The sequence below is a fragment of the Apteryx rowi genome, unplaced genomic scaffold, assembly GCF_003343035.1.
Source record: "Apteryx rowi isolate R43461 unplaced genomic scaffold, aptRow1 scaffold_327, whole genome shotgun sequence".
In the NCBI taxonomy this organism is placed as follows: domain Eukaryota; kingdom Metazoa; phylum Chordata; class Aves; order Apterygiformes; family Apterygidae; genus Apteryx; species Apteryx rowi.
Window position 1 is genome coordinate 458,827 of NW_020449719.1, and position 18,972 is coordinate 477,798.

The 18,972-nt window shown below is 40.4% G+C and overlaps 1 protein-coding gene across 2 annotated transcripts in view; it reads left to right on the top strand.

The window, feature by feature from the left end:
• Positions 1-12,262, top strand: part of LOC112968857 (arylsulfatase D-like) — a 26,472-nt gene extending 14,210 nt beyond the window's left edge. For both annotated transcript variants that reach the window (XM_026071525.1, XM_026071524.1), the window contains 3 exons: positions 2,116-2,278; positions 3,320-3,441; positions 11,207-12,262. In XM_026071525.1, coding sequence (XP_025927310.1) covers positions 2,116-2,278; positions 3,320-3,441; positions 11,207-11,577 — 656 coding nt within the window. In that variant the 3' untranslated portion in view covers positions 11,578-12,262. The remainder of the gene's footprint in view (positions 1-2,115; positions 2,279-3,319; positions 3,442-11,206) is intronic.
• The last annotated feature ends 6,710 nt before the right edge of the window (positions 12,263-18,972 follow it).

The window sequence follows — 18,972 nt, forward strand, 5'->3', positions numbered from 1 at the left end:
TTTGGAGTTCATTGTTTTTATTTTGCTGCTTTCCTCCTTGCTGTCTTTAGCTTTTAATGGTCATTCTCACCATGTTGACATTCTCCGCCAATTCTCTCCTTATTATTAAATGGAAAAGCTCCCTTCTGCTTGTTTTCTACACCTCCTTTGTCACATATTAGGAAATTAAGCTGATCTTCTTCATGGAAGAACAAGGAAGAGACACCACAGGTTACAAAGCCCACTCTCGTTGTCATTTATCTCTTTCCTCCATCCCCTTTGGATGAACTCCTTTCACCCTCCTCTGTACTTCACTGCACACAGTGAACTCAGGGAGTGCTACTTTTGCATGAAAGCATACAGCAACACATGACAGGCTGGAGACCAAACCCATAAAATTTTTATGACTCCTGACCTGACGAGATTCCTGAACCTGGACTGGTATCCTCAGAACCTATCCCTTTACCTGCCCAGGCCCATGAGCAAAACCCTCCAGACTCCCATACCCAGCATACCCACCATGACATCTCAGGCAGCTTGGCACTTATTCCACAATGAAGCCTGAGATCAGTTCCCATCATTTATTTCCCTACAGAAGAAGATTCAGGTGCTTTAACCATGCTCAGCATCAAAATGCACTTTGTCTGTCTAGTGCTAAGTTACTTGATAAGCCACACAAACAGTGTTTGACACAGCTTGGAATACCCCAGATCTCATCCACTAATGGTTCTAAATGATAAATTAACCTTCAATTCCAGATATGAAGTTTCCAAACAAGAAAGACCAAAAAAGGTTAACAGGTTCATTTGTATAGCTCAGAATCTGGGGGTATTCACTTCTACTATCCTACAACAAGTATAATATAACAGGAGAGTCCAAATAAGTGAATTTGATTAGACAATGATTTCAGTATGACAGGGCTATGATGAAATTATGCCTGCTTAGAAAGAAGGCAAGTAAGAGGAGATATAATACCAGTTTAGAAATAAATACCAGTAAGGCATTCCCATTTATCCTTTCATAGCAGCAGAACAGTGTTCTGTTTAGACAGAATACCCAGTCTAAACTAAAAGGCAATGAACTGAAAATTGATTATAAAAAAGTAGTTTACTTCATAAATATCCATAGAACTCACTGCTGTAAGATGTTATTATTGTTAGCAGTCAATAAAAATAAACAAAAAACAATAAAACCCCCAAATGATAAGCCATGCATRTGGCTAATGAGAACATCCATCCACCACAAAATAACAAACCATGAGATAGTAACCTTTATCATACATAGCACAAAGGTTATTGCACAAGTGGTTGGACTTGCTTATAATCCATCATGCCACCCTGTCAGCAGATTAGAGGAATGCAAAGGAAACCAAGAAAGAAAGACTCTTGGATTATCTCAGGATTATTTCAACAGAAATGCAGATGCAAAGTCTTCATCACTGCAGACTATTTAAGGAGCTTCCTCATTTACTACATGGGTTCTGCACTCTTCATTTTGGGATCACCTCAGAGCATCCCTGGGGTTATAAACTCCTGGAGGGCCATCAAACATTATCCTAATCGCCTTCGCTGCACTCCAGGTCTGCAAATCATTTTGTAATGTTCCTGCTACCTCTAATTTTGAACTGTTTGACAACCAGGCTTGCCCTGTGTTAAGCCTCCTTTCCCGGGCACCAGGTGGGACTGCAGTCTGTCTTCCATTGACACTGAGTCAGATTTGCTTTTTATTAATAACAGTCCTTTTTCCTGTGCATGTTCTTAGGCAATGGAGAGATTATTCTCATACATGACATAMAATTGTATGGGTCAGAAAGTCTTCTCATGAATCAGAGGGTGGAATTGTTCCTCTTCTGCCAGAAGTGCTGCTTAATGATGGGTTGCCATGTGTGCCACAGACGAAAGTAGTGTAATGTAAAGAGAGTAATAATACTTATTTGTGAAGAACAGAGTTTACACTGGGGTCATTCTATTCCCTGTTCTCCAGGATTTAGTGTGTTTTCATTAGAAGTATTTGAATATTCTGAAAGGTTTAAAACCCTTTATTAGACAATTACTATGCACATATAATATATTTCATTCTTATCTCATCTCTCTTTTAGTACTTTCCTTTTTTTTTTTTTTTTTTTTCCTCTAATAGGTGGAAAAGGAATGGGAGGCTGGGAAGGAGGGATCCGTGTCCCAGGAATAATTAGATGGCCAGGAGTGTTGCCTGCAGACATAGTTATCAATGAACTGACAAGCCTCATGGACATTTTCCCAACAGTGATTCAGCTGGCAGGAGGGGCAGTGCCTCAGGACAGGTGCAAAAGTTACTTCATAAACCGTATTTGCTCCCCTTTCTTGATTTAGAGAGAATATCATGCAATATCATGCATCTCTAAATATCATGATATTTAGAGAGAATATCATGCAGCCTAACATCCACAGGTTAAATTCTGCTTGTTTCTAAACCAGATAGTTCTCTAGCTTTCTTTCTGCTTAGCTTTCCCTGTCTTGTATGATTTATGGAAAAGGCAAAGGAAAACAATATGTTTTTAAAAGTGTCATTTATTTGAAGCCAGTTTTCTAATCACTGAGAACACCTGGTTGACTGGATCACTGGGATGGAATTATTTTCCAAGTCTCCTCCTTTTTTTAAGAACTTTTCATTTTACTTTCCATGAAAAATCCACAGAGATTCATAAGGCTGGTTGGTCTTGTTAGAGTAAATAGGCTATGTCCTTTCTAAGACTAGGAAGCTGGGTGTAGGGAAGGGCCCACACATGGCCTGCCTTTGGATGCCAGTAAGGGAGAAGTAATCTCCTCAGTAGTAAGCAATTCTGAGCATCTGTTAGACTCCTCTAAAGAGCAAGTGAGAGAAAGGGCCTGTTTGAGTTGTGATGGGTGGATAAGCCATCTGAGCAAAAAGCACAAAAGTCCCTGTGTTGGGTAACTAAACCTGCAGTTAGTCAATTAAGTAAGTAAGTGGAATAATTTTTATGAAGCCCTGAGCTCACAGAGCTATCAGTGATTTCAGTTTCAGGCAGCCAAGTTCAAAAGGGTAAACCTTGCCTTCTCTGTGGTTATCACATACTTACTCCCAGGAAAATTACAGTAATGATAACTTATCTCTCCAGGATGTGTGCACTGCTGTAAATGCACAAACCGCTAGTAACTACTAATCGTTTGTCTCCACCCATCCGCACAATTAAAAATCTCAGGGCTCATTAGCTAAATAAAAGCTTGTGTTATAAATGATGTTTGAAATCCTAATGCCGCATACGTGGAGGGTGGGTGTTGTTCACACTCCAACTGCAAACAAATTCTTAAAGCAGTTAGGTGACTTCCATTCTCTCCACCAGGGTAATTGATGGACGCTCCTTGCTGCCTTTACTGCAAGGCACAGTTCAGCACTCGGAGCACCAGTTCATGTTTCACTACTGTGGTGTGTTTTTGCATGCAGTGCGCTGGCACCAAAAGGACAGTGAGTATAAACATTTCCCTTCCTGCATATCGGAGGAGATGATGTAATGGCTTCTAGTTTCCAACAGAGTAACAGGTAAAAAAAATATTTGGGGTAAGTTTATAGCCTCAAAGTCTTAGTTCTTCTGCAAGATGCAGAAGGGCTGGGGTTTTAGCTCTCCTGCTTTGCCTGAGATGAAGGGTTTTGCTTTATGGGTAGCATGAAGCAGCTCCATATTGTTGTAGTGTATCTATTGCTCTTGCTGTGAAAGTATTTGGTATCAGTTTTAGTGTAAGATTAGAAAAAAGGAATTGCACACATAGGGTCTTTATCTTAAGCAATAGTTTGTTTATTTTCAATAGTCCTATGTTATTTTTTTCAGTTTTTCAGCTGTGGAATTAGGCAAGCTGACAATTAGGCAGCTGTAATACTTTTCTTAGCTTTGAACAAGCACCCAGTCTTTGCTGATGTCACCTTCCATTAAGGTATAATTGAGAATGGGCTAGTGACTGGTAGCTGTGTCCTAATTCCTGTCCCAGCATGGAGGAAGGCATTTATGTAACCAAACGCAAGTGTCTGCATCTGAGCTCATTGCTTTATTGTCACTGAAAAGAAATAGATGTTTATAGGGTGTGATTCACCACCTCCTGATGAAGACATCTGGGCCAAATCAGTCACCCCTAAAAGTGCCTGTTTCTCTCCATTGGCTATAAAGGGAGCTGAGGCTGACCAGATCAGATATAAAAATCTTCCTTGTATTAACTTAAAGTTAGTTGAGATGAATTGCACCTTCTGTGACTGAATGATGTGAGAGTATCATTAAAGTTGATGAATTAGTGGTGATGCTGCATTTAATTTTTTTCATTCTGCACAACTGGAGATATGCAGAAGGCAATGGCATCTTCTCATCCTTTGGAGACTTGAATGAGCCTCTTTCTTTAATTTCTATTTTGTTTTCCCTATCTATGAAGTGAGAGAAGAAATACTGAGTTCTTATGAAATAGCAATTAGATAATAGTTACAAAATCATAAGGCATTCTGCCATCTCCAGCTGTTCAAATTTAGCTGTTGTTATGTTGACAATAAGCTGTCTGTTTGAAGAGTACTGTAAGTACTGACCTTTTGTGAGATCATCTTAGGCAGCTCAGTGGGAAATCCCTCTTATGTCAAAGTGTTACTTGAATGATCTTTCTCATACCATTTGCATCTTCTTTATGATTCTTTCTGATAACATGATTAATAATATCAAGCCAAGAATCTACTTGTTTTTCGAACACCCACTGGATACTTGAAGACCACAAAACTTATTTGTACTTCCGAATGTTTCAAAATACTTATCTATTCGCCTAGATACACACACACACACACACACACACACACACACACACGAGTATTAGGATAATGGCTGAGAACTTTGCAGTCTTTCATGTTGGCAGATAAATACATGCCAGGGTTGCAACACCAAACTTTTAGTCACACTGCCACTTTAACCTCAGGGTCAATGCCCAAGTCATTGATGCACAGGTGGYGTCTCAGCATCACTTACCAAGTTCCACAGAAGTGTGGCTCCTGAGCAGGAAGTCACTGAGCTTGGCCAATGGGGAACATGGAGGAAAGTGACAAGGACTAAATAGGCGAGACTGGGATGTTAGGTGCTGTGGTGGAATTTCATTTTTAGATTCTTGATCCCCAGAGATAAATCTAGATACTTCTTCCAAGGGAAAATGTGTAAGTCATAAAGTCATACAGTACTTGAGTTAGTTAATTCCTCCAGGGTGAGGTCCAGAGGAACGTGCATACTGCTCAGGAGGAAGATATGTGGGAGGAATCACTGAGTACAGTTGTTTTTTTTCTTTTTCTGAAATCCTTTTCTTCCACTGGCACAGACACTCCTCCCCAAGTGCTAGGAGAGGGCTTCTTTTTCCCTTAGGAACCCCAATTCTCTATTTTCTCCAGAGGGAAGAGGCCTATAAAATTTTGTCTAAGAACTGAGAAAGGGATCATTTTTTCTTTTAAAACATGGGCAAAAGAGATGCCACAACTGCCCCTCTTCTACCTATTAGCTCAGTGGCCAGACCTTTGCAACCCTATAGTCCACATACCCGTATCTTCCTCTGGCCACAGAGTATGTTCGGTGTAGCTTGGAGAATGGAGTTGGGCAGAACTACTTGCAGGACCGGTGCCCAGCAGAGCCGTCACAGCTAGGCAGTCTTGGTCCCTGCAGCTTGCTTAGCTTCTTTCTTTCCCCTAGCTGGGGCTTTGGATGGCCCCAACCAACCATGTCTATGAAAGGAAGTGATCCCAGTGAGGGAATCCTATTTGAATTGCAAAACACCAACCGTTTAGCTATCCCTAGTGGTTAGTCACCTCAGGAGGCAAGAGTTCAATCCCATCCTCTGCTTGAGCAGATACAAAATACTCATCACTCCTAAGGCAACATGTCCAAATCACTAGGCTGTGTTGCTATTCCTCCTGTGGAAACTGGGCTCTCCAGCAATTATAAATCCAGATTCACTGAGCCAATGCCAAAACTTAACAATTTGGGCATTCAATTTCATTTTAGGGCTACCTCCGGTCTTTGCTGTCAGGACTTCATTCCTACACAGCACGTTAGCCTGGTAAAACACAGAAGCAATCCCAGGAGGGATTGATACTGGTGTTCTTGCTCCGGTAAGCGCTTCTAGCAGACTGTCCCTGCGCCCCACAGTTGAGCGTGCTTCACTTTGCCCGCCGAAGGAGGGCAATGCCTCACAGGGGACCGCTGTCGGTGTTGTGCTGCGCAGCGCTTACACGTATATACACACATATAGGGTTCCCTCYGGCCTAACTTCCACGAAGACCAGAGGGGCAAGTATGAAGCTCTGATTTTTGAACGTACGTTTCTAGAGCAGCCCCCCGGGGTCGGCGGCGGCTGCTGCTCTTCTCTCACACGGCAGCCGCGGAAACGGCGGCGCGGAGCAGGCACGGGGAGGCGCCGCCAACCGCCGCCGCCAACTGCCGTAACGGCCGCCTCGCCCTCCAGGAGGCGGCAGCCTCGGGGGCATCTCGGCGCGAGGCAAACATTAATGACTGAGTCAGACAGATTGTAACAAAAATAAAGTTGCCTGGCTCTTCGGCTCTGCTTAAAATCCCCGATTTTCAAGCTCCAATTTTGAAGTGCCTTATATCAAAGGACACCCAAGCCTGAAAGGGTGCAGAGAGAGTGTGGCCCAGGCCCTCTGCAGACCGAGGGGTGCCAGCCTGCCACCCTGGGCTCCCCATGGAGCCCAGTTCTGCTCACTTGGCTGGGAGCCCTCACCTGGCCCACAACACCAGCATGGCTGTGAGCACAGGAGGTAAACATTCAAACTAACCACATTCCTCCCCCCCCCCCAACTGTAGTAGCTTCATTTCCAGTTTGTTTTTAATGCCAGTGTCCACTTAAGCCATAACCTGAGCTCAAGTCTGGAGGTTCACTGCTAAGACCAGCAGGGCCAGGCGTGGCCCGCACTCCAGGAGTGCTGTGTGCATGGAGAACCCCACAACTCCATAGTTAGCACACTCTGCAGAAATATGAGTTACTGTTTTAAATGTCTGTCTCTCTCTGCTCTCTCTCTGCACGTACTCTCTTTCTTTCTCTCTGTATGTCTAATACTCAGCAGGCCAGAGAATGAGAGAGAGAAAACTACAATCCAGCTCTCGGAGCCGTCACTAGAGATGTGAGAGACTGAGGTTCAACTAATACAGCACAGCTCCAAGCTGTGTCCAAGTGGGACACTCCAGAACTGCCAGGAGCTTGAGGCTTGATCACATCTAACTCTGAGTCAGTTCACCTGCTTGCATTACCTAAAACACAACATGGATTAGAAACTCAAATCTCCTATGACTCTAAATCCATCACTGTTCTCAGAAATCTCTCTTCAATTTGTTTTATAGAAACATAAATATATATATACATATATAGGATGAGAGGCAGCAGGCACAAACTGAAACACAGGAAGTTCTGTCTGAACATGAGGAAAAACTTCTTTACTGTGAGGGTAACAGAGCACTGGCACAGGTTGCCCAGAGAGGTTTTGGAGCCTCCTTCCTTGGAGATATTCAAAAGCTGTCTAGGCAGGGTCCTGGGCAACATGCTGTAGGTAACCCTGCTTGAGCAGGGAAGTTGGACTAGATGATCTCCAGAGGTTCCTTCCAACCTCAACCATTCTGTGATACATATTTGCCTGACAAAATAAGATTTGTCCAGCTGCAGAGACTCCTGGAGAACATTCACTCCTGGAGTGAGTTCCTGTTGCAGGAGCTCATACAGCCTTCATATAGACTGCTGCACCTCCCTAGTGGAATGGTAAATGCATATTCCGTCAGYAGAGGAGGCCAGGGCACTTCAGATTGAAGAACTACTGTTCTCCTTCCCTCCCTTTCGCCTTTTCACTCTTGGCCCCTAGATTATGTAAGGTTAGTGTAATTTTAGTTCAGGTCAGAAGTGTGCTTTGAAATAACCCCCCGTAATCATACCCACTTACTTCTTTGGTTTACATTGTGGAATGGTCATGGAGATCRTGACCTTAGTTTCTTTTGGATGAAACTAAACTGTAAAAGAAGTTCTGTGATCATATCTGATGTGCTCTAGCCACTCAGCGATGTCCAGTATATGGGACCAGACTAGAGTAAATCCACAGTGAAATACTCCCAAACAAGCACAGTGTGGATGTCAAGCCATCAGCCCCTGTTTTGCTCTACAGATCAGTTCCTAATATGCCACACTAGCTAATGCAGACACAGATACAGTGTGAAGAGGTGTGGGGGGGCAGGAGGCTGCCTGTGTTCCTATGAAACTATGAGCACAGCTAGATTTCATAGGCATGCCTTTCTACAATGTTCTGATTAAAAAGCAACTGCTGGAGGTGGGGGTTGAAAAAAATGAGATGTTCTACATATTTATAACCAATCACATTCCCCTAATGGAATATGCACTGAGTTAAATAAGGAGGCAGCAAAACAAATCAACCTTCTTAATGCAAGCTAAAATGAAAAAAATATATATATCTTATGATACCCATATCTTGTATAAACATCAGCCATTAAGATGTTGATGAGCAGGCATATTTAAAACCCAAAATTCAGCCTCTCAAAATGTGGCTAAGTGAAAGACTGGCTAATCAAATATTACTGTTTGGCTAAACTTTCAGCCAAGACTGAAATTCTTATCCTTTGTTCTCACTCTCATTCCTTTCTACTGGGCAGGCAGATTTTTTAGAGTCTGTTTTAGTCTTCTCATAGTTGTGCTCATTTAATAGTATATCACGTTCATGTTACATATTTATTGTCTGTTCATTTCTATCTATTGCACAGGCCAGATACAAAGCCATTGTGTCTTGATGTCACCCAGGCAGGACTCATCAATTAAGCCCTTCACTGAAGCCAGAAGAATCCTTTGTCTTTATGTTAAAGAGTCCTTTCCCCTACTACAGCACAAAAGGGCTTATTAGTGACAGTCTGTTTCTTTCTGCTCGTTAAATTGATTGATTGTTACCAGATGGGCTTGAGAGATGTTTGGATTGAAGAAGCAGGTTTTCCTTCCTTTGGACATATTACATTAACATGTTGCCCTGGAATTCACACACATCCTTCAAATTCTGTCAGAGCTAATTCCGTTCAAGTTTTATATCCCCGTTTGTGCCTTGGAGATGACTGAAATCCTGCTGGTTCCATCAGTGCTGATTTCTACCACCACCTTTTTTCTTTTTTTTTTGGATCTCTCTTAAACCCAGCTGTCTACTCAGTTCACCAATATGGGTTAATTACGGTCGGCCTCACTGTATCCTTGGGTATGAACTAACAAGGACCTAGCTGTCTCCCACTCTGCAACTCCAGTAATTATTTGCAGCTGAGAAAAGTGGATGTAAAAATGTTGCAAAATCAGAATAATTCTCCCCAGATACTCACTTCTCTGAATTGCTATATAGTATATAGACTATGAGGAATTTAGCTCAACTATTACAGAAAAAAAGAAATAAGTGACTACTTTGTTTTTTCTGAATGCTGATCACATGAATTCCTAAATATAGCTACAGATAGAAAGATATCTGTCCATCTCTCATTTGTCTATTAAATAGTCATTCTGGCTGTACTATCAATAGCAGACTAGAGCCACCTAACCAGAAGCATGGAAATGACTCACAGAATATTTTTTCTAACTCTTTCTCACAAGTGCCTGTGCTACATGACCAACAGACATAAAACCCCCATCTCACGCCAGGGAAGCCTGATATGATAGAGGATGCTTGCATTTTTGTCACATGACAAATGCACTTTTAGTCACAAGACAAAAATTGAAGTAGGAGGACGTGGAGCACATCACAGCCAGTGGCAAAGCGCACACCCAAACAGAGCTAAGGAATACATATTCATAGTAAGCAAAAGGAACAGAGAGCCTATTTCCTTTCCAGAATCCAGCTTCTGCATCCTTTCTCTCACATTTTCAGAAATGGAGACATGTAAATCTATAACGTTATGCAAAAACATTTCAGAACCATTGAGACATCATCACTCCACAGGAACCCAGAAGCATAGCTTAGCAGCAAGTGGAAGCCATGGAGTAGAAATAAATAGACAGATAGCCAGCCAGCCTGCCACTGGAGATTTAAAAGATTCTGTGAGCTTTAATATCTGTTTTTGGTTTCTCTCTACATTTAGGAAGTTTATTTTATTTTATTTATTAATAAAATATGTCCTGGTGTAGTTACACGTAACCCAGAAGAATAAAGCTACAGACTCCCATTCATGGAGAATAGCTCAGGGCACAACAGGACAGGTCAGCAGATTCCATTGAATCAAAAAGAAAATGCCATGTAGGCAGAATGAAAATGTCAGCTCTTTGTGCTCAGTGCATTGCAGAAATGGCTCCAAATGTTGAACATCCCCTTTCCTTTCTTCGTTCAGACACAGTGTCTAATCTCTGTCTTCTTGGTGGGCACATCTTCTGCCTCATCTTGGAATGAGTTCAGTGTAGTGCTTTCTAACCAAAGAGTGAGGAATGGGGGGAAAAGGAAGGAAGAAACAAGGGGAAGGAAAAGCTTCTGTTGAGCTGCATTCCAATTTAGTCCTAGCCCCTTGTCATTTTTCATCATAAGCCAGACTCTTAACATAGTCTCCTGTTATTTCCTTCTAATTTGTCGGTGCTGTTCAAATTACAGATCTGCATTTGGAAACCCAGTGAGTCCATACAACAGCCTGCTAAAATACAAGATATAAAGCTGCAATCTAGCTGTGCTCATCATGTTAACTTAAAAACTATAGTCCAGATTTTGTTGGTTTTGTGGCCTGCAATTAATACCCTGTTTGAAAGTGTGCTACCTGAGCATGGAAATAAGCTGTGATCAGTTCCTGCCCAGGTGTTCTTCTTTGCTTAGATATACAGAGCAAAGAGAAGAATCTACCAGTACGTACACCCAGAAATCAGGTGATACATCCTCTGTTTTTCCCCCCAGGGGGCACACAGGGTTCCAAATGGACACCAGAAAGGAGCAGAGACCCAGAATATTAGACCTAGCTATCCAGACAGTATATATGGCCCAGTAAGTACCCAAAGCCCAGGTAGGCTTGTGAGCCATAGAAACCATTCTGAATCCCTGCCTTTTTGCCAGCTCCCAAATAAGCCTTTCTCCCAAATGTAACAACGACCGCATATGCTTGCCTTAGGAACAACAAAGCAGATGTAACTTAAAATATAAACCAATCTTTTAGGGACCTTCCCTGATTCCTAATGCCATTAATCTGATAAAATGTGCTTCTTTCATACCAGGTGGCACTGTATGGAAAGCTCATTACACTACTCCAGTATTCCAACCAAAGGACTCTGGAGCCTGTTTCAGAAGAGGAATTTGCCCATGTTTCGGGAATGGTATAACCCATCATGATCCCCCACTGCTGTTTGATCTCTCACAAGACCCTTCAGAGGCCAATCCTCTATCAGCTGACACTGAGCCCTTGTTTGACACCATAATAAGGAGAATAGGAAAAGCTGTAGAAGAGCATCACAAGACGCTGACTCCAGTCCCACAGCAGCTGTCTTATTACAATAATATGTGGAAGCCGTGGCTGCAGCCATGCTGTGGGACATTCCCAACCTGTTGGTGTGATAAAGAAAGCAGCAAGGCAGAGGATATACTTTAACAGCAAAATCAAAGAAGGGCTAGCTCAAAGAAAAAAAAAAAAAAGAAATAGTTTTCACATTCAATGACTTCAATCTAAATACAGAGATTTGGTTCAAATTACACTGGAATAAGTGAAAGGGACATTTCTGATGTCTTTTGTTCAGCCTTTTCAATAACCCTCTAGTTAAAAAAAGGCAAAAACCTCTCCAAACATATTCTGCCTAAGTGTCACCTGTATAATCTGTTCCTCAAGTGCATCATTCTGGATTAAGTGCCCAGATAGTGAACCAGAATTTCTTTCCTTGCTGATTTTAAATTCAAGTAAGTTATTGATGATAGAAGATCAAACCTTAAGGGCAGCTGTTTATACAGGTAATATGCTTGTTAAGGCAACCGCCCTGAGCCCAGGAAGAGATGCCACTTCAGGCTGTTTCTTTTTATTGCAAAAACTGTCTTGTATATAAAAACACAGTTGTGCATTTGGTTTGGAAACATACCAGAATACATTAGCCTCTAAGAAATAAACATTTACTAGATGTGGACACCTACTGATTTACAGCAGTCTTTTGCCTCATCTATGCATTTGCTTATGTGCCTYATCAGTACATTTATTTGTCACAGTAAGAATTCCCAGGAAAAACCGAACTGACAAATATGTTTAAAAATTGGGTAGCTAAAGTTACAATCTCAAGTTCAGCACTTCAGTGTCTAGCTATTCCAAAGTGCTAAACCACAGCAATTACTACTGACATACATTTCCCATATCGACTTCAGTCCTCCCACTTGCAGGAGTGCTGAAAATCATCATCCAGGAGGATATGACCAGCTGCCTTGACAAGATTGCTCCCAAATTTCACAATCATCAGTGAGATTAATTCAATAAACCACAAGTCCCACTTTAGTGATAACATTCCTGATTTCATGACAGCTAATTTGCCCCACAAAAAATGGGCTTTGTTTTGAAAGACAGCAGTTTTTTTTCAGTAGAAGGTGTTAAAAAGAAAATCACTGCACACACTAATCACTTCAGTGTATAGGTCATACTCTACACCCACACAAGTGYCAGCACTCTGTGCAGTCATTAGGGAAAGGATGAGAATTAAAATATCTAATCCTCTCTTGCTGTCTTCAGGTTAACTAAATTCATCTCGCTACATATAATCCTAACCATGTTCTTGCAGGGTTTTTGTGTCTAATCCCATTTTTAAGCAGAGGCTCCTATATTTTCTGCTTCCAAACAGTGAATTGTGTGCCAGAGACTTGGATTCAAACTTCAAACAAGCCCTCCTGAACAGTGGCTGTTCACTCCTACCACATAACTAAAGGTCACCAGAAAGGTAACAAGGGAAGATAGGAGCAGCACAGCATATGCTTTAGGTGACTTGTTCCCTTGAACTTTTTGCAGTAATTTCAAGCAAGCTCCTGATTTACACACAGTTTGATATGTCACTTCTCCCACCACGTTATTTTGTTCTAAACAGCACAGGTTGTGACCATGATGTAGCACCAAATACAAGTCTCCAAAAAGCTGAATGGGCATTTCTTTAAGTTATTTCCTTTACTACCTTTCCTCTGAGTAAAAGGTCACCATGCAAATTATGTGGAAATTATTCCACATAAATCAAAGGGCTAATGTGACAACCAATAGAACAGATTAATGTCAGACTTGACAGAAGTCTCTAAAAATGCATTTTTTTCTTACTGCCTGACAGCCTTTAAATCTACATCAACATTGCTAAGAACTTGTCAGAAGATGTGACATTTTCTGTGGCTGACAGGGATTAAAACCAGAGCAGCTGCATTTCACTGGTTTCACACAAAAAGGAAGTAGCATAAAAGACAATTAATTTGAAAGCCAGTTTTGTCAATTCAGAAATGGAGGAGAAATTTTATTTCTCGGGGGGAACCAAGCCAGAAGTTCTTTTCTACAGTCACGCCAGTCTGTTAGGTAACATCTATACTGCCAGTTGCGTATAAGCCTATTCTCAGATCAGCTTCCCCCCCGCACACACACACTGTTTATACACATGAACATGCCCAGTCACAGACTAGGCCATGATTAAAGAGTTCACCAGATGATGGGCGGGTGTTCAAGCACCCATGCAGCATCTAAGCATAGATCCAAACTCCTGTTAATAGACTGGGAAGCTCAGTGCACTAGCAAAAACCCTGAACTCCATTTGAGCATGGTGAATGTTTTCCATCTGGGTTGAAAGCCAGATGAAGAGCTAGCAACATGAACAGAGTGCGCACGGATTGGCTTATATCAAATCCTATCACTCAAGCCTGCCCATAGAGACATAAAAACTCCTGCGGGAGTGTCCAAATCCTGCCCTCAGCACTGGCAGTGACATTTGGCCAATGGGAAGTGTAAAGGGCACCTGGGTATCAAGGGCTTAGGTGCTGAAATAGATTTGAAAGGGAAAAAAAAATCACCCTGTAAAAAAGTGAACATTAAACATTTGTACAACACCTCATTCCCTTGAAAGGTGAATTTGTTCAGCTGCCACAGAGAGTCAGATGCTAAGGACCCATATGAATGTACATGCTGTTTTCCTGACATCCAAATACAGATAGATGATTTCTCCTTGGCTGGCAACTGTGGAAAGCCACAGGGGTTGGGGGTTGCAGGGGCAGGCCTGGCAACATACAGTAGCTGCCACTTGTCAAATCACTGCTAGAGAGCTCAGCCAGACATCGAGAAAGGGGCTGTCCCCATACAGAGAGACACGAAGAGGTCAGGCATTGCAAGGAGAGGTAGTTAGCAGGTGACAAGGAGAACAAAGTAATGGGCATCACCAAACAGGACGCACAATTTCATTACAAAACATAACCCCCTCTCCCCAAAAACCCAAACCCAAGCAAACTATTAGAAATATTTTCGGTCCTAAATTCCATTCACCAGCTAAAGCTGGTGAATTTTAAAAGAATCAAATTTTCAGATTTTGAGGAGATAATGGTAAGCAGGGAAAGCAGGTAAACTGCTTTACCTAAGTTTCCTGCAAATCCCAGCCATGGAGTGGTTGCTGATCTCTTCTTCTTCATGCACATTAAGCAGAGCGTGCCTGTTCTGCACAGCCAATTATTATGATCTCCTGGGAAATGTGTATTTCCCATAAACTAGGTGAATCTGACTCTGCACTTTAGAGGTGTCCTGGGTGCACGCTTCTGCATAAAGTGCATAATGCATAAAAAGCTGTTACAAAAACTGCCTGTATTTGAATAATACAGAAAAAAAAACCCTCTTAAGTCAGTTTCCTAGGTTTTCTTGAAAAATTATCTATAATAAGCTTTTTCAAAAAATTATGAAGATAAAAAGTAAAATGATACACGTTCTCCCTCCCTTCCCCTCCCCTCCTCGTTTCTCCCTTTGTGGGGCAAGACCTACCACCACAGAAAATCACCTGTCGAGAAAACCTGAGACAACTGGCAAATCTCCAAGCCAGTGTTAACCATAGGAGAATGTGCCCACATATTGTTAAATATAGACACTGTAAAGAAGGAAGCAACACTGTAACAAATGAAGTTTGTTTTTATTGAAAGAGCTGTGGCTGAATTGTATAAATGTTTGACATTCATGTCTTATTCAGCTGGACATCAGCTTCATGCTTTGATCATTATTAAATGACATTTAGAATCACTACCTTACACTGACTCAACAAAGTAAATGAAAAGTCTCACAGTGGTGAGAAATAAGCTTCTAAGACACCTCGCTTCACCATGTTTAAATATTACAGACATGTTGATTTGTTCTTTTCTGGGACTCAGTGGAATGCCAGTACATAGACTACAGGATCCCATCTTTTGGGAAAGCAAAATAATTATGTTACAGATAAAATGAGGAAAGTAGTTTGAGATCAGAGTTTATCCAGCCTGAATTTTCYTGGGGACTGCCTGTATATTTACAGCATTTACATAACTGCTTCCCCCCCCCCTCAAAAAAAGGAGGAGTTGGGAGGTTCTCCTTTGTTACTTTGAATTTTGAAGAAGTAAAATCAAAATCTTTAGCTCAAAGCCAGACTGCAAGTTTATACACACACACACATATATGTGAACAAGTTTCTAAACTGATCCAGTAAGTTGAACTGAATAAAATCGGATTTTTTTGTAAAATATCTTTAGTATAATGTTACTTCAAAACAACTTTGTAAAGATAAAATTTATTTAAAAAAAACCCTAGTTTCTTGTTGATTAACTGTATTGTAATACTTTCTTTTTTTGAAGGCAAAAAAAACAACAACACACATTTCTAAGGTAAGTGGGATATTTCAGGTTCTGTATGGCCCTGGCTTCTCTTCTGCCATTTGTCTAAAAGCTGTAAGTAAAACGATTTGAAACACAAATAATTTAAGGAGGTTTCAAGAAAAATACATCTTGCAGCTGAACAAAACATGTAACGGATACCCACTGACCACATGCACTCACTCTTGGTCCAAATGAAGTAATGCATTCATTTTCAAACAAAAGCTCTAAAATAAGGATTGCTCTTTGGCCACATGATTGTATTTCTTTTCTACAGTGTTTTAATACTGAATATTTATATTTATATAATACTAATAGGCTTTGAAAATCATAGTTCTCTAGGCTTAAAATAAATCACCTTACAATATGCATTCATTAAGCTTTTTGTTTTCCAGCTGTAACTTGGTTTCTGACATTACACATTTAAAAGGCAACCACCTACAGTTTATCTTAATGCGTTAAGGGAACACATGCTTTTCCAAGGCAGTTAACATCATGCTGCCCTGAGATGGGAATTGTATTAAAAATAATCAACAAAACAGAGCATGGCTTTCTTAAATTTTTTTTTTCTTCCACTTTGAGAGTTTAAAGGCTGTTTACAACAGCTAAAGTAAAATTAAGGTAAATTCTTGCAACTGTGTTCCACCCCCCCCATCCCTGTATTCATAGTATGCCATTGCTAGTCTTTTTGCAGTTAGCCTTTATAATTTTTTTTAAGTAAATTATATATCATGGTAATTTTTTAAACTAGCTTTGCTATATTTATGATATGCTGTTATTATAACCTATTGAAAGTTTATACCAAGATGCAAGATATTGCTTGAGTATTACCTTTTTTAACTGTCAGCACTAAAGACTTACTTATGAGCCAGCCAAGTTAGGATGAACAGAATTTCACCTGAAGCATTTTGCAACCAATACACTAAAATGCAGAGTATTTCAATGACTAGTACTAATTGGCCAGTATTTTTGTAGGATATTTAATAATTGATTCCTGTGCATTTTATTTCATTTATAGGGCTGATTAAAAGAAAGAAAAAACACAGAAATTAAAAAAACCCACCATGATAAAAAAGAAAACTGGGGACAAAAAGAAACAGAAGTAAATCATTTTCTTTAATAAACAGAGCTAAATACTCTCATACAAAGGTGACATTATTAGAGATATAAATTAGAAAAACAGGCTCATCTTACGTTATTATCAAAGTCATATGAATTGAAACAGTTTAGCTTAGCAAAACAACAGGTTCAGATCTATTAAGGAACAAACAGGCATGCTGTAGACTTGTTTCTGCAGACCAAATTACATTTTCAGAAGCATGAAAATGTATAAAGTCGCCTGCTATTAACATAATTTTCCATTCCTGGAAGAAAAATCAAGGTAGAAAAATCACTAAACATTTTTTCAAATCCCAGTCATACAAAACATAACTAATACGTGCTGACTAAACTAGAGAGACAAAGAAAACCCTCTTCTGCTTTCCCAAGAACATCCAATTGCAAAGGCCATCACATGACACCAGGYAGCAAGTACAGAGATACTTTAAGAACAGTAGTCTTCTTTTCCTGTAGGCTAGGAAAGTGCACTAACCCACTCGTCCAAAATTTTCAAGAATTTTCTTTGTGGCACACCCACATTATCTCCTGTTTATACATGAGCAGCACCCCATAGAATTGTTGTATTGCAAATGAAATTACCCTCTAAGTCTAGCTGGAAGTAATTCTCTTAAGCACATGACAAAGAGAGAATCAGCAGGTTTTCATTTAAACACAAATTATCCTCTTTAAATACAAAAGAAGTCAAGAAGTCTGCCACACACACCAACGGCTCAGGGTTTGGCCTTTCAAAATCCTTCTGATTGCTTCTCACATCACTAGGGCTTAAACAACAGTGACAAAACACATAATCACACACACACACAGTCACACACACACACCAGACCGTACAGGATATTTTGTGATACTCATTTTGCCTCTGCAACTTTTTATCTGACAACATTTGATTGAACAGAGACAAGGTGATTGCTCTACAGGGCCTTCCCAACTGCCAAAGTGAAAATGTCTTGTGTAAAGAGGAGTCACACCTCCGAAATTCTGCATTTCTTAACCTTCTTTACTCTAAAAATACCTGGGACTACACCATAATTTAATGTGGAAGAAATCCTAGCTGAAATTTAGTAAGTTGTACTTCTAAGTAATTTTTGACTTGGCACACCTCAACCCTGTGGTTCATAGCAACTTGCTACTCATAATACCTTCCAAACCTGCTTGTGGCCCCAAGAAGATTTCAAATGAGGTCTTCAAGAACTAAACATTGCTGCCCAAAGCAAAGCACTTGCAACTTCTGGATTTAATTCAAAAGATTCTTCATTCTCACTATCTGGTGACAACAGTGTTGTGCTAGAATCCACTGGGAGACCACATTTGACTGTTTCAACAGACTTCTTTACGTTAAGACCTACTGCACACAAACTTGGCTGGGTCTTGAAACTACTGCTACACTTTTCCATAAACAAAATAAACCAATTAGTGCTGTACTAACTCAAGAGAGATTCTAAAGCTCATAATTATGAATGTCTGTAAAAATAATTACAACTCACATCTTTTAATTCTGTTCAGCTGGCAGTGCTAATGTCACAAATGCAATTTAGTAAAATTGAGAAGTATATTAAAGTAACCAGTCAGTCAAGAATAATACTCTCTGGCACAACAAAACAGAATCTGTAACCCTGCATCATCTGATGGGCACATGACTTTGTATGTCCTTTCCATTTCTACTTTATTTCCATGAATTCGAGGAAATAAAATAATTCCAGAGCTATATGTTATATTAGCACAAATAACTTTGGTGCAAGGACTTGCTGATCACTAATCTTACTGTATTTCTTTGCAAAACACTGCACAGTTCACACAATATCATTTTACATCTTGATACTTTCAAGTGTATTCCGTGACTGCTCCTTTCACTTAAATATTTTGCAATAGCATGCCTATTCTAAAGCCTTTCAGTTAATGATTTCAAGTCAGTAATTTTCTCTCCTAATCTAATTAATATGCCCAGTAAAAAACAGTAATTATTGTAAAAAGTACAGTTGCATGAAGCATTAGTTCACACTGCTGGCTGTCATTTTAAACAGTCTTCAAGCTGTTTGAATTATATTAGCAACAATTC